General features: G+C 56.9%; 1 protein-coding gene and 1 long non-coding RNA gene across 4 annotated transcripts in view; one reads left to right on the top strand and one right to left on the bottom strand.

Moving 5' to 3' along the window:
- Nucleotides 1-1,475: 1,475 nt before the first annotated feature.
- Nucleotides 1,476-6,228, bottom strand: LOC309865677. Its single transcript, XR_014312233.1, has 2 exons — nucleotides 5,901-6,228; nucleotides 1,476-2,329 (listed from the first exon to the last, which is right to left on the bottom strand). It is a non-coding gene; the product is annotated as an uncharacterized lncRNA (long non-coding RNA).
- Nucleotides 5,424-13,107, top strand: part of MDGA1 (MAM domain containing glycosylphosphatidylinositol anchor 1) — a 57,890-nt gene continuing 50,206 nt past the window's right edge. For all 3 annotated transcript variants that reach the window (XM_082732269.1, XM_082732267.1, XM_082732268.1), the window contains exon 1: nucleotides 5,424-5,546. In XM_082732269.1, coding sequence (XP_082588395.1) covers nucleotides 5,480-5,546 — 67 coding nt within the window. In that variant the 5' untranslated portion in view covers nucleotides 5,424-5,479. The remainder of the gene's footprint in view (nucleotides 5,547-13,107) is intronic.

Raw genomic sequence — 13,107 nt, 5'->3', positions numbered from 1 at the left:
TCCTACTGCTACTGCTCTCCCGTCATCTGTTCAGCTGCACCAAATCCTGCTCACCACCCCAGGGTCTTTGCACTTGCTGCCCCTCCTTGCTGCAGAGATTGGCACAGGTGGAGCCCTCTCTTCTATAGGTCATGACTCCAGTGTCAGTGGAATCTTGTCCAGATGCCCTGTCACTCCTACTTCTCTTCTAGCTGTAGCTACTGTAGCTACTGCACTTACTGTCTAAATACTATCTATTTTCCTTATTTTCGTAGTCTATTGTCTGTCTCTTCACTAGAACATAAGCTCCCAGGGCAGAGGTTCTGGTCAGTTTTGTTCATGGAATCTGCAGAGCCAGGAGTAGCGGCTGGCACATAGTAGGAGATACTTGTTACATGAATGAATGCTGGACAGATGGGGTTCCTGTTCTCAGGAAGCCTGCATTCCAGAGCGGAGGGTCTGCCAGAGTGGGGGGAGCTACAGAACCTGGGGGTCACAAGTCACCGGGATCCCTCCTCTCCAAGGCTGTCACTGCGGGATTGCATTGTCACCAGTCCTGAGCAGCACGTTTTTTAACAGGAGTTAACTGCTTACTAATTAACAGCTGGAACCATTAATTGGCTATTTGTTAGAGCCTGAATTAATAAACGAGTCTTTCGGCGGGGTCATAACTCTTCTCGGCTTTCATCCCCTCCCACCCCAGTCAGCCTTCACCCCACCTGACTAGAAAGTGTTTGCCCTAAGATTGAATCGATACCTGCCACTGTATGATTTTCGGAGATAATTTCCCTAGCAAGCCACGACACCACTACCGTAGACTTACTCTCCCTCTCTCTCCCTCTCTTCTCTACTCCCAGATTCTGAGTTCCCTCAGGCAAGAGATGGGGGAGCTTTCTTATAAGGAGTTCTCACAACAAAAACCCTCAGCTTCCCTGCCTAGCCAAGGTCTGGGGTTCCTGGGTTCCCTGGCATGTCACACCCACCCCCCTCATCAGCAGCTAGTTCCTGAAACGTCTTGGAGGCCAAAGGTTGCGTTTTCTCAGGGACAAAAGAATAGGGCTTTTCTTAGAGTATCTTGGGTGGAAGCCAGGAGTTGGCAATCAGGTGCCAATCACCGAGTCTCCAGGCAGCCCAGCCTCAGTCAGCTTCAGGTTTAGGGGTCTAGAGTTCATGTGTCACCCTTCCCCCCCAACAGCTCAATTTGAATGCCAGTGAATTCTGTGTGTGTGAAAAGAATAGGAAACACTTGTTGTGAAAACATTTACAGGCACCCAGGTCCTTACGTTTCCTCAGGATAGAATAGTGGGAAAAAACAAGGTCAAGGAGACAAGCTACCTAGGTCAAAGCCATTTAGGAACTATGTAAGTCACTAAATTATTCTATGTTATCCTATGAAAATAACAGTCCCATCTCCCATAGTTGTTATGAGGATTAGTTATTCACACGAAGGGTTTAGAACAGTACCTGGCCTGTGGGATCAGCTGTTATTCTTCTTCTTTTTTTTTTTTTAAAGATTTTATTTATTTATTTATTTGACAGAGAGAAATCACAAGTAGATGGAGAGGCAGGCAGAGAGAGAGAGAGAGGGAAGCAGGCTCCCTGACGAGCAGAGAGCCCGATGCGGGACTCGATCCCAGGACCCTGAGATCATGACCTGAGACGAAGGCAGCGGCTTAATCCACTGAGCCACCCAGGCGCCCCTGTTATTATTATTCTTACGTCTCACAACCACTCTGTGGGATAGAGATCCTACTCACTTTACAGCTAGGGAAGCGGAGGCCTAGAAAGATTACAAGTGGAACATAGAACTGATGGCTTCCAAGTCTAGCGCTTTTTTCTTTCTCCCTGGTTGCCTCTCCTTGTCAGACCCAGGGCTGTGTCAGAGGCAGCAGGCCGGGCACACTTGGGGTAGGAGATGGCTGAATTTACAGGCAACATAAACAGGCTGTCAAGGTACTTAAATTGCATACAGTTAGCTGCAGAGTAGTCACAAGTGAATTTTCTACAGCGAATGTTCAATCCCAGCCTGGCTCCCCCCTCCTCCTGTTCTCTCCCTGACAATGAGTCTTCTCTCTCCTTCAAGCCAATGTATGTGTTCAAACTCCAGAGTACATCATCTGAGTCAGTGGGGTTCCCTGTCCCTCAGTAAAACAACCCAAAGCCAAAGAGGAGTGATTAACTGCTGTTTGGGGGGCTGGACCAGCTGACTGGAAAACAGGAAGGCAGTCTCCTCTGGCTTGGACCTGTGCTCCTTCAGTTCAGAATGGGCAAAGCCAAGGAGAGCAGGAATCATTGTGATCACTCCCTGAGAGCTTCCTGGAGGCAGTGACGATTTCTAGGAATTTTTGAACTGTGGGAAGAAGATAACAATAAAAGAAAATAGTCATCACCATACCCTCGATTGGTGCCATTTCCTTTTTAGAATGGGTGGGGGAGGTAGGTGGGAAGTGGCCTCAAAGCTCTGTAGCCCGGTGGAGCAGAAAATGGATTTTTCTCCTCCAGGTAATGGTTGTGAGGTGGGGAGTAGGAAGGCTGGCTGCACTGAGGGTATCCTGGGTCTGTGGTATCTGGCCTACGATGGCCATCATTCATCCATTTATTTAACAAATCTCCAACTAGCATCTGTTGGGTGCCCGGCACTAAATCGGATCGCCTTATTCAGCCTTGAATCCACAGGAAAGGAAGGAGAAAAAGGGGGGAGGGGATGAAGAAGGAGCAATCAGTTGGAGGTGGGCTGGCGAATAAGATTCTTCAGCTGTTTTCGGACTTCCCAGGATGGACAGAAAGGGAACCGAGAAGGTGTCAACGGATGGCACCCCCACCACCACCACCATGAAGGCCTGTCATTTCTCCCAACACCTCCCACTGCTGCCTGGGAGGAGGCACCGAGCAGGAAATGGGCCTGGGATGGGGTGGGTTTTATTATTATTTTTAAAAAATTTCTTTTAATTTACATGTTGAAAATGAAATATTTTTTGGTGTAAGTTCTTTGAGTTTTGGGAAACGCATAGAGTCGTGGAACCACCATCACAGCACAGATACTGAACAGTTCCGGGGAGTGGGGGAAGCAGGGTTTAATAATCTCCTCGCTTGTTAGCTGCAGCGGTTGCCCGCGATCCCACGGGCCGCCCTAATACAGTCCTTGCGCACAAGCCGAGATAAATAACAGCGACAGGTGGAGCAGGTGAGATTAGCAGGACCGGGGTTGGGGGACGCGATCCGAGGCGCAGGGGAGGCAGCCCGCCTGGCTTCCCAGCCTACGCCTCCTCCCCGCTGGCCTTTGGGAGGAGAGCCCTCCCAACCCTGCTCCAGGAGTCAGGGTGAGGTAGCGGAGTTCCGGAGTGCCTGACCTCCGCTGCTGGAACCGGCCGCTGGGCTTGGCTGCCGGAAGAGAGTGCGCCCCTGGGGCGCTTGGGGGCGCCTGAGGTCCTAAGGACGGGCAGGATGGGGGGGCAGAGAGAGGGGCGAGCCGGGGAGAATGTGGGTGGCCTAGGGGGGAGATCCGGCAGCTGGGTCCTGCGGACAAACCTGTTGGCAACCTGTGGGCCGAGGCAAGGGCAGGAGCTGTAAGCGCGGGCTCTCCGCCCCCGGCTCCGCCAGCTGCTGTGGCGGTGGCCCCCACGCCCTGAGCTGGGAGAGGCTGAGGCTGTCTGGAAAGGGGCGGGGGCTCGGCCGGCGGCGGAGGGACTCCGGGGCCGCGCAGACAGCCCTGCAGACCGACAGCAGGCGGCCGGCTCACGCGCCTGCAGGACCCCAGAAGACGCGGGCCCGTGGCCTTTCCCTCCGACCCCCGCTTCAGTTCCGACCACCAAAAGTGCAAAACATTTACAAAGTGTGCAGTGCCCCGCAGGCTTCGGTCCCCGGGGCGAACGGCCGTGCTTGCCCCGCGAGCATACTGGAATCGGTGCACCCGGCTCAGCAGCCAATCTGGGTGTGCAAGGGCGGGCGAAGAGCGAGCGTGCGATCGCGCGGCTGCAGAGCCCGCGCCGAAACCTACGTCCCTCCGCCACTGTCCTCGGGATAGATGGATCCATTTCTGCTTTCTGACATTTTCCTGCCGGGGGGGTGGGGTGGGGGTGCGGAGAGAGGGAGAGAAGGGGGAGGGGCACAGAGAGAGAGAGAGAGAGAGAGAGAGAGAGAGAAGAAAGCAGGCAGTCTGCTTCCCCCAGCCCTGTTTTGTTTTCTCTAATTGGTCCTGGGGGAGGCGAGGAAATTGGACAGAGGCTGGGCCGGGCGAGCTGGGCTGCCTTTAATTGGCTCCCTTTTTTAACTGGAGGGGAATCAAACAGGAGAGCGAGCGACAAAGGGTGGGAGAGCGAGAGACCGAACGCGGAGACGCGAGGAGGAGGAGGGAGGAGGGAGGGAGGGAGGCGGGGGGAGCGCGGAATGAAAAGCTCCGAGGGGGGAAAAAGCAGCACAGCGAAGCCCAAGTTGCGGAGCGAACGGAGCGCTCCCGCGGCCCCGAGCCCAGCGGCCGCCGCGCCCGGGAGCCCGGCCCGGCCCCGCCCGCTCGGGGCCCCCGCCGGCCGAGGCCGCCGGGCGGGGGCGGGGACGACCAACTTGGGGCGCGGCGCAGCCCCGCTCTCCGGAGAGCATCAAGCCCGGGAGCGCCACGGCCGCGGCCAGACGGCGGGAGCTAAGCGCGGCGAGCGGAGGCGGCGAGCGGCGCCCGCGCCGCAGCCCCGGCCTCGCGGAGAGCGCGAGTATTTTTCAAACGACTCAAACTTTCCTCCTTTCCCCGCTTTCTGGGGTCTCTCTTGGCTGGAATTGCTCTCCTGATTCCCGCGGGGCGCCGGGGCGCGATTCCTCCCCAGGCTTCCTCGGTGGCTCGGTTAACTTCCCGGACCTGGGGGCCCGTGGCTCTCGCCCCTCGGCCGAATCCATCCAGCTCTGCTCCCCCGCTCAGGAGGGCCGGGGCCGGGGCTCCTTCGCCTCCGGGAGGGCGCCCAACCTGGCCCCCCTGGGTCGGGCTTCTGAGACCCCAGCACCCGCCGCAGGACTGGAGACAGCGGATTAACCCCGAACGAAGCCCCGGCCTTCCCGTCCCCGCTCCGCGGAGGGGCGTCCCCCGGGCGGGGAAACGACAAGTTTGTCAGTCGGCGGTGGCCTGTTGGATCGAAGAGTCCCCGCCGCCGCAGAGGGGTTCCTGGCGCCCAGCACACGGAGAAGACCGCCCTGGGGACCCGGGGCGGATCGGCCGCCGGGCTCCTCGGGCCGGGGCGCTGGCTGCTGAGCAGGGCGCGCCAGGGCACCCGGGGCCGGGCCAGCGCCCCCTGCGTCCCCACGCGGGCAGCGGCCCCGCGGGAGGAGAAACCCGGGTCGCCGCCGCCGCCGCCACCGCCGCCTCCTCAGTCTCCTGGTCTCCGTTGCCGCCGCCGCCCCCTCCGTCACCTCTCGGGGGAAGGGGGGACGCAGGGGGCATCGCGGGGCCCCGGCGGATGCGCCCCCCGCCACCTCTCGGGCTGCGCCGCCTCGCGGGGATGAAGCACCGGCCGTGAAGATGGAGGTGACCTGCCTTCTACTTCTGGCGCTGATCCCCTTCCACTGCCGGGGACAAGGAGTCTACGGTAAGAGCCCGCGTCCGGCTCTAAGCGGGCTTAGCACCGCGCGGAAACTTTGCAAGAAGCGCAAAGTGCGCGCTGCCGGGGTTTGGTGGGGACCCCGGCTCGGACTCTGGAGTGGATGCCCGGGTCCCCGCCCTTCTCTGGGCGTGAGATCGAGCTAGCTGTTTCGGAGCACGGAGACGGGTCGTTGGGTCTGGCGTGAAACCGGGGATGCCAGGGGGAGGTGGCCACTTCCCCAAACCTTGCCTGGGGCAGGAGTGACTCGGAACCCTTGAGAGCACCCAGTCGGCTCGGGAGATCCCACCAGACCCCAAACCCGGGCCTGGGGCAGCGACTTGCACGGAAACCTAGTCCTACCCTGGCTCGGCCTCCGGAGTAGAAGCCAAGCGATGCACAATCTGGAGTTGTGCACGGCTGGCGGGTGAGCTGGCTGCCGGTACCGCGGCCGGGCGGCGGGCTCGCCTTCCCCGCTCTCGCTGAGGCTTCGCTTCTTTTCACTCGCTTCTTGACGGCAGGAGCGGATGCCAGCATCCCCCGGATTGGGCGCCTAAAACCCGGCATCCGTTTTTCAAATCTAGCCTGAGCCAGTTCTTCCTGTCCCCGGTTCCCAGCTACAAAACCCCAGCCCCACCTTCCTTCTCCCCGAGTGCACACACGGACACATTCAGCCACCGTCCCCGGGAAACGCAAACACGGCACGCACCGATCCGGCTACGTGTTCAAACTCTGCCTCCTGCCACGCAGCCCTGCTCCTGCGTCCCTACGCCCCCGTTGTCCGGCGTTTAGGGGACTCCGGCTGGGTGTCCCTTCTCCTGTCTCTCCAGAGAGTGTTCCCTGAGGAAAGGTCCCGAGAGCGGGCATCATCTGTTCACGATGGCCCAGAGCTCTCCCCTCTCAGGAACCCCTCCCTCTGAGTTCTAGCAGCCTTCAGTACCTTGACCTTATACACAAAAAAAGCCCGCCTCGGGGCTCAGTGGCCCTTACTTTGCCTTCTCCTGACTGCAGGGTGTCCATGTGGGTCACTTTGTAATCCTGAGTAGCTGGGGTGGGGAGAGGTCCCTGTTCCTCTTCCCCAGGGCCTGATTGTTCTTTAGATCAGGGAAGAGTTTGACCTGTTCTGTGGGCGTGGAGGCAGAGGCAGTGTCCCCCCCAGCTGCCCCCCCATCGTGCTCCCATGCCCCCCCCCCCAGATGCCAGCCTTAGATGCTGATGCTAAATGCTCCCTTCTGGGGGGTGCCTGGCTCTGCTGTGCCTCCCAGAGGCAGGGGTGTCCTGAGGGGTGTCTAGGAGGTGACGTGCTCCCTGCCCTGCACAGTTAGCTGGCTTGGGCTTAATTCCCTGGGGAGGCAGGCCCAGGCATCTGGCCAAATTCTGCTTCTTAATTAGTTTGTGTGTCTCTTACTGCCTGGCCCTTTACAGAGGCCAGAAGAGGGAAGGGGGAGGAGGGGGGAAGTGGGGAATGGAAGGGGGGATTGTAGGGAGGAGGCCACTGAGCTGGCGCCAGAGGCCTCCCCAAGGCAAAGGAAGACACCTGGGACTTGGGGGGGCAGGGTTCCTCTATCTTCTTTCTCCCCAAGGGTTCCTCATAGCCTCATTGCCTCAAGAGCTGGCCTAAGGAGAGATGTCACTGAGGTCTTTGCCTCCTGCTCCCCACACCCCAGGGGCTCTGAGAGTGACAGAGACCACTATACCCTGCTTTCTATCCTCCACTCTGCTACTCCCTCCAAGTGCCCTTGGGCGATCGGGCCAACCTATTTCCTGGCCATCCCTCTCCTCCATCCCCTCCAGCATCCAGCCTTCTCCAGGGCTGCACAGGGCCGTGTTGAGGAAGCTCCTGTGAGCCTAGCCTGAAAACCCTAGCAATGAGGGTGGGGAGGAGGAGGGATGGGAGGCATAGGGTTGGTGGTGTCTGCGGGCCCTGATTTCAGAGGCCCTGTGGTGAGGATTTAGCCTTTGGTTTATCTGCCCCCTATTTTCTGTAGTTTCTCCTCCCTCATGTGCCTGAGTCTCTCTTTTCGGTGCTGTCCACCAGGAACAAATCAAGGTGAGCTGGGTGTACTGGGGCCAACCCTGGGTCCTGGGGTGACAGCGCCTTTGGGGTGTTGGCTCCGGAGAAGCTTGGGGCCTCAGGGGAATTGCAGAGTGGGGGTCTGTCTTCGTTGAGGTCGATAGAGAGAGGTGAGGATCTAGTGTGAGAAGGAAGATGGCAAGAGGCTGCTGAGTTCTTTGTGATGCTAGAAGCTTTGGCCAGACTCAGCAGAAGGGGGAACTATTGTAGGCCCGTAGCTCTTCTGCCCCCCCAATTTCCCTCTCTGTCCAAAGCAGATGAAGCAACTCGAGGAAGAGTAGAGTGTGGGGTGAGGAGTGATCACTTGTGTCCCTCATTGTATCCTGGCATCCAACATGGCATCGGGCACTCAGAGAAGCTGGGCAAACATTTGCTGCAGGAATGAAGGGCCATGGTTGGGGGGAGGTTGAGGAAATGATTTTTGAAATTCTTTCCCCCCAAAAAGTCAGTCTAGGATGTTTTCCAGCAGGGTAGTGGGACACATTCTGAGGGTCTCTGCTTAGGAAGAGACCCAGAGCCCTAGGGTGGCAGCCTAGGGGGCCTCAGGGAGAAGAGAAAAGAAGCCGATAGCCCGGGAGCACAAGAAAAGGCACAAAAAATCGCAGTGTGTCCTGGGGAGCGCCGTTGTGGCTGAAGGAGGGCCAGATTAACAGGGAAGTTGAACAGCTAAACTGAGGAGCAGGAGGAAGAACAGGAGGACGTGGAAGGCAAAGCCGGCAGGATCTAGCCTGGGCTGTGGGTCTCTGTTGAGGCTGGCAGGAGGCCAGTACCCAGTACCTATATTCCGCTTCCTGCTGAGGGTCCTCTTGCTGGCCCTGAGCTCTGCTGTTGGGCTGGGGAGGTGTGCTCAGTTTGGCCAGGTGGCTTCCCTTCTTCTTTGGGGCGCAGATGCTCTAGCAGCCACAAACTGGACCAGATGGTCCATTTGGAGCCGATCCCCTCGTCCCTCCCTGCCTCCCAATCTCCTGGCTCTGTGGTGGATCCTGTAATTTGTTTTCTGGCTCGTGAGGGGGTTGGGCTGGCCCCAGAGGCCTACTTCTGGGGCAGAGTCAGTCACCAGGTGATGGAGGAGGAGTCCCCAGCATGTGGATAGCATCGGAAATCACCCTCTCCTCCATTCCAGCTTCCTTTCCTCACCTAGCTGCCGGACTTCTAGCCAGGGCAGGTCGGTGGGATTCCTCTCTCTTACAGAAACACAACAAACCCCTGGATTATTTAATATTCAAGAGTAGGAATTGACATTATCCTTAAGACAGGTTGTTTGCAACTTACTGGTGGAAGTCAAAATATTTCACCAAAGGTGTCATCAGAAACTACTATCCTATGCTAATTTTTGTGGGAACATGAAGACAGATGTTGAATAATTTGACAAGAGCAACATAGCTTACAGAATTATCATCAAGTCAGGTTTTTTCCCCCTCTTCTGAGGGGTGCACAGAAGGAATTTCAGGAAGTGGGTCTCCCAGTGCCATCTTCTGGGTGTTGATCTGGGTGTGGGCACTTGGGATTTTTTTTTTTTTTTACTAGAGTTTCTGCCACATGCCTTGAGATTGGCTGTCCGTATCTAACTCTCCCCCTGGAGAAGGCATGGCATTGAAAAATTTTGTTAGGGTTAACAGAAGGCTTAGAGTTTTCTAAATGTCCTCAAGAAGGTTCAAACCTCTGTTCTTCTTCCTTCCCAGTTATAGAAATTGCATGAGTGAGAGACGGGGCCTTGTGCCCGCAAAAGGGGCTGGTTTGTTTGCCTTGCTAGCACTGTCTCCCCGCCCCCCTCCGTCTCCCCCTTCACCCAATGAAGTCGTTGCTGCCTGCTGAGCCAGCCTGAGGGCTCTGCAGGAGCTGGCTGGAGGGCCCCACTTCAGGTCAAGGTTGGCATGATGTCCCATTCCACCCTGCAGGCTGGGAATCTGTGTTTCCTGGTGTGGTGGGGGCTCTGGTGAGGGGGTGGTTAGAGAGGACGCTATTACCCAGGAAACCACTCCTGAGAGGGTATGCTGGGGCCATGCCAAGGGCCCACCTGTAATTGGCCAGGCTTGGCTGTGAGTTGCTGGGGCAGGGTGGCAAAGCCTCATTTAGAGCCTGGTATGAGCTCTGCTTTGCTAGAACAGGGAGGAACAGGCGGGGTGGGGTGAGGGGGTGCTCCAGAGGGAGAATGGAGGGAGCTAATCACAGCCGCCAAGGCCCAGCAAATGAATGATGCAGGAAATCAATATCTGGGGGCGGGAGTGGAAATCCGGCAGTGGTAGCAGCCCTGGCTTCTCCAGCTGCCCGGCAGGCATGGATGGGCCTGGGAGGAGTGGGACAGGCTGAAGTATGGAGGACCCCTCTTGGCCATCTCCCTGCCTTCCCCCCATGACTACTCTAGGTCCCACCCCACCCCCCACCCCAGCCCACCCACCACCTGCCTTCCATCTCCATGGTGGGTCAGTAGATGCCCCTGCAACACAGGGGTTTGGGGAGGTAAGACCTCAGGTCTCTCGGTCCCGGCAGAGCCTTGCCCTGCCCCCTACCATCCTCTGGACATCAGAGCCCAACTCGCTCCAGGTGCAGGGGAGTTAGTGCTGCAGCCTGGGGACGCTGCCCTTTGCGGCTGGCACTGCCACTCCAGATGTGGCCAGCAGGGGGAGGGCTTGGCCACCACATTGCCTTTCTGGGGCTCCCTGGGCCTCAAGCCTCCCAGTGGGATGAGAGTTCCATTTCCTCAGCTTGGGGTCCATGGGGGGTCCCTAGGGCCTACTGAAGATCTGGACTCCCTACACTTCCACCTCCACCCAGTGTCCCATGGCACTTGGCTGTGGCCAAAGCCACACTTTCTGCACCCTCTGCCACAGGAGAGCTCTGTGGAGGGGCTCAGCTCTGTGGGACTCTGCCCAGGTGGGGCTTTGTGCTGAGCAGGGACCGTTGTCCTTGCAGAGCTGCCTCTTTGTGAACCTGGGGTGTGGCCCCTGTTCTTCGTCTTCCTCCCCTTCTTAGAAGACTCTGCTTTGCAGACACACCTCTGCCCGTGGTGGGAGCTGAGTATGAAGGGCGGGATGGCATTTCATTGCTGATCCGGGAGACGAGAGCAATGCTTAACACAGAGGAATCCTTTTTAAACAATGGCATCTCTTTTCCCCAAGTCAAAGAGTAACATGTAACAATCAGAGAATATGTACAATTATAAGGAAGTAAAACTCGAAGCCCTGCCATGCATCTGGTGATGGTTCTTCTAGGCAGCCTTTTGTGCAAAGACTCAGACTCGGTTTTAACAACAATCGGTCCCTTATAGGCGTGTAAATGCCGCCTGCCTTCCTCACTGTTTCCATGCCTCCTTTGATTCCCGTAAAGTTCTGAGAGGTCAGTACAGCAGGTCCTCTTGTCCCTATTTAAGAGCAGAGGAAATGGAGGCTCCAAGACTTTAAGTGACCTGCTCAAGGTTAGCCAGCTGGTAAGAAGTGGCTCTGAGACTCCATCCCAGGGGACCCTCTGATTTGGTGATAGGAAAAAGGGAGGTTCTGCCCTCAAGGAGAAGGGGAGGGAGTTACATACAAGATGGTTTCTGATGATCTTGGCTAAGGGCAGATGAAGAACTGGGAGTTCAAAGGGGAAGGAAGTTGCTCGCAAGGCCTCATGAAGGGGGCATTTGAACTGGCTTGGCAAACAGAAGTAAGGGCTGAGAAGGACATTGCAGGCGGAGGGCTCGTTGTGGCAAAGGCATATGGAGGATAAAGACCCTGGTGTGTGTGGGGAGTAGTGAGTCACTCCTTCGGGCTGGAGCAGAGACTGAAAAGGAATGGGCAGTTAGAGCTGGAACAGAGAAGGAATGATAATAACAACCGCTCATGTTTCCTGCCCAGGCTGAGATCACAAATGTGTATTGTCTTTAATCCTCACCACCACCTCGTGAGTGAGTCATCATCAGCCCCTTTTACCAAAAAGTAAACTGAGGACTCAGGAAGATGAAGTCGCTGGTCCAAGTGACAGAGCTGGGCTCAAACCCAGAGCTGAATCAGAGCCTGTGCTTGGGTGGAGTAGGCTGGAATCCTGGGTGTGTGGGAGAAGCTGCCAGGAAGGTCTTGAGCAGAGAAATGGGCTGACGGGCGCCAGCCCTCAGGCCGTTGTGCAGCTAGCTGTGTGTGTATTAAAGAGGATATAACCAGGAGGAGGGCAACTGGCCAGGAGGTCCTGCCGTTGTCCCGGGGAAACCATAGGGAGAACTTGATCCCGGGTGGTGGCGGGGAGGAAGGGCAGGAGGGAGTGGGTACAAAGACTGTGGTATTTCAGCAATCATGTGATTGAAGGCTCTGGATGGAACATTTGAGATGTTTGGCGGGAGAAGCAAGCGTCTCTGAGCGTTGCATTCAAACCGAGGAGAGACAAACAGTAAACAAGGAACAAGTCTATAATGCATCGTATGGTGATGGGCTAGGTGGAAAAGGGTAAAGGAGCCAAGGGGACAAGGAGTGGTCAACTGCAGTTCAAGGTGAAATACAGTGGCTGGGAGGCCTCCTGAACAGACATCTGAAGAGGCTGAGGGAGGAGGAGGCCCAGTGGGTGTCTGCAGGACGTATATTCCAGGAGGGGAAGAGCCAGGGCGGAGACTGTGGAGTGGAAGCATGCCTGGCCTGGTTAGTAGCAAGGAGGCGTCCTGGATGGCTGGAGCCCAGTGAGCGATGGGGAGACCAGAAGGACAGTGTTAGGGGGTTAGTGGGGCCAGATTGTCGGCAGTCTTGAAGGCTATGCAAGGATGTTGGCTTGTATTCTGAGAGATGAGGGGAGCCATAGGAGGGTTTTGAGCAGGAGAGGGACATGAACTGACACCTTTTAGAATCCCTCTGGCTGCCCGGGAGAGAATAGATGTAGGGGGTTGGGCGTGGGGGAAGGGATCCTCTTAGAGATTGTTGAAAAAGGCAAGAAATGAAATGATACAATCATTAACTTCCACAAGTGCTTCTGGAAGAGCGTAGGCAAGATCTGGGGCTGAAGATGGCCCTGGCACCATGGCGGTGAGGTACAGCAAAGGCCTTGGGAGTCAGGCAAGTCTGTGGCAAGGGGGTGACGTAGTTAAGAGCTGGGACTTCTGGGTAAGAAACCAGGTGGGAACCCCCGCTCTGCCCTGCACTGGCCATGAGAGCCAGAGAAGTTACCTCAGCTGTCTAAGGCATGGCTTTTCTGCTTGTCGTATAAAGACAGCCGAACCCACTGCGTGGGTTTGTGACAAGCAGGCAGTGAGACAGCCTGGGAGGCCCCGAGAGCCGTGCTCGGCTCTCAGCCAGGCCCCAGTGCATCGTTTTCTTTTAACGACAATGCCAGTGCAGTTTTGAACTTCATGGGATCCCGGTGTGGGATGTTTGGAAGAGATGCTGGTGGGGTAAATAGACCTAAGGGTTCATGCTCAGGTGAGAGGGAGGTTTGCACATCTGGTTTTCTGTGCACAGAACCATGTGGGCCGAAATTGTGAATGGACTGAAACCACCAGGGCGGAGAGAGCGGAGTGAGGGGCACTGGTCTGAGACC

The sequence above is a fragment of the Mustela nivalis genome (genome assembly GCF_964662115.1).
Source record: "Mustela nivalis genome assembly, chromosome: 5".
NCBI lineage: Eukaryota > Metazoa > Chordata > Mammalia > Carnivora > Mustelidae > Mustela > Mustela nivalis.
This window is presented reverse-complemented; position numbering and strand designations above follow the sequence as displayed.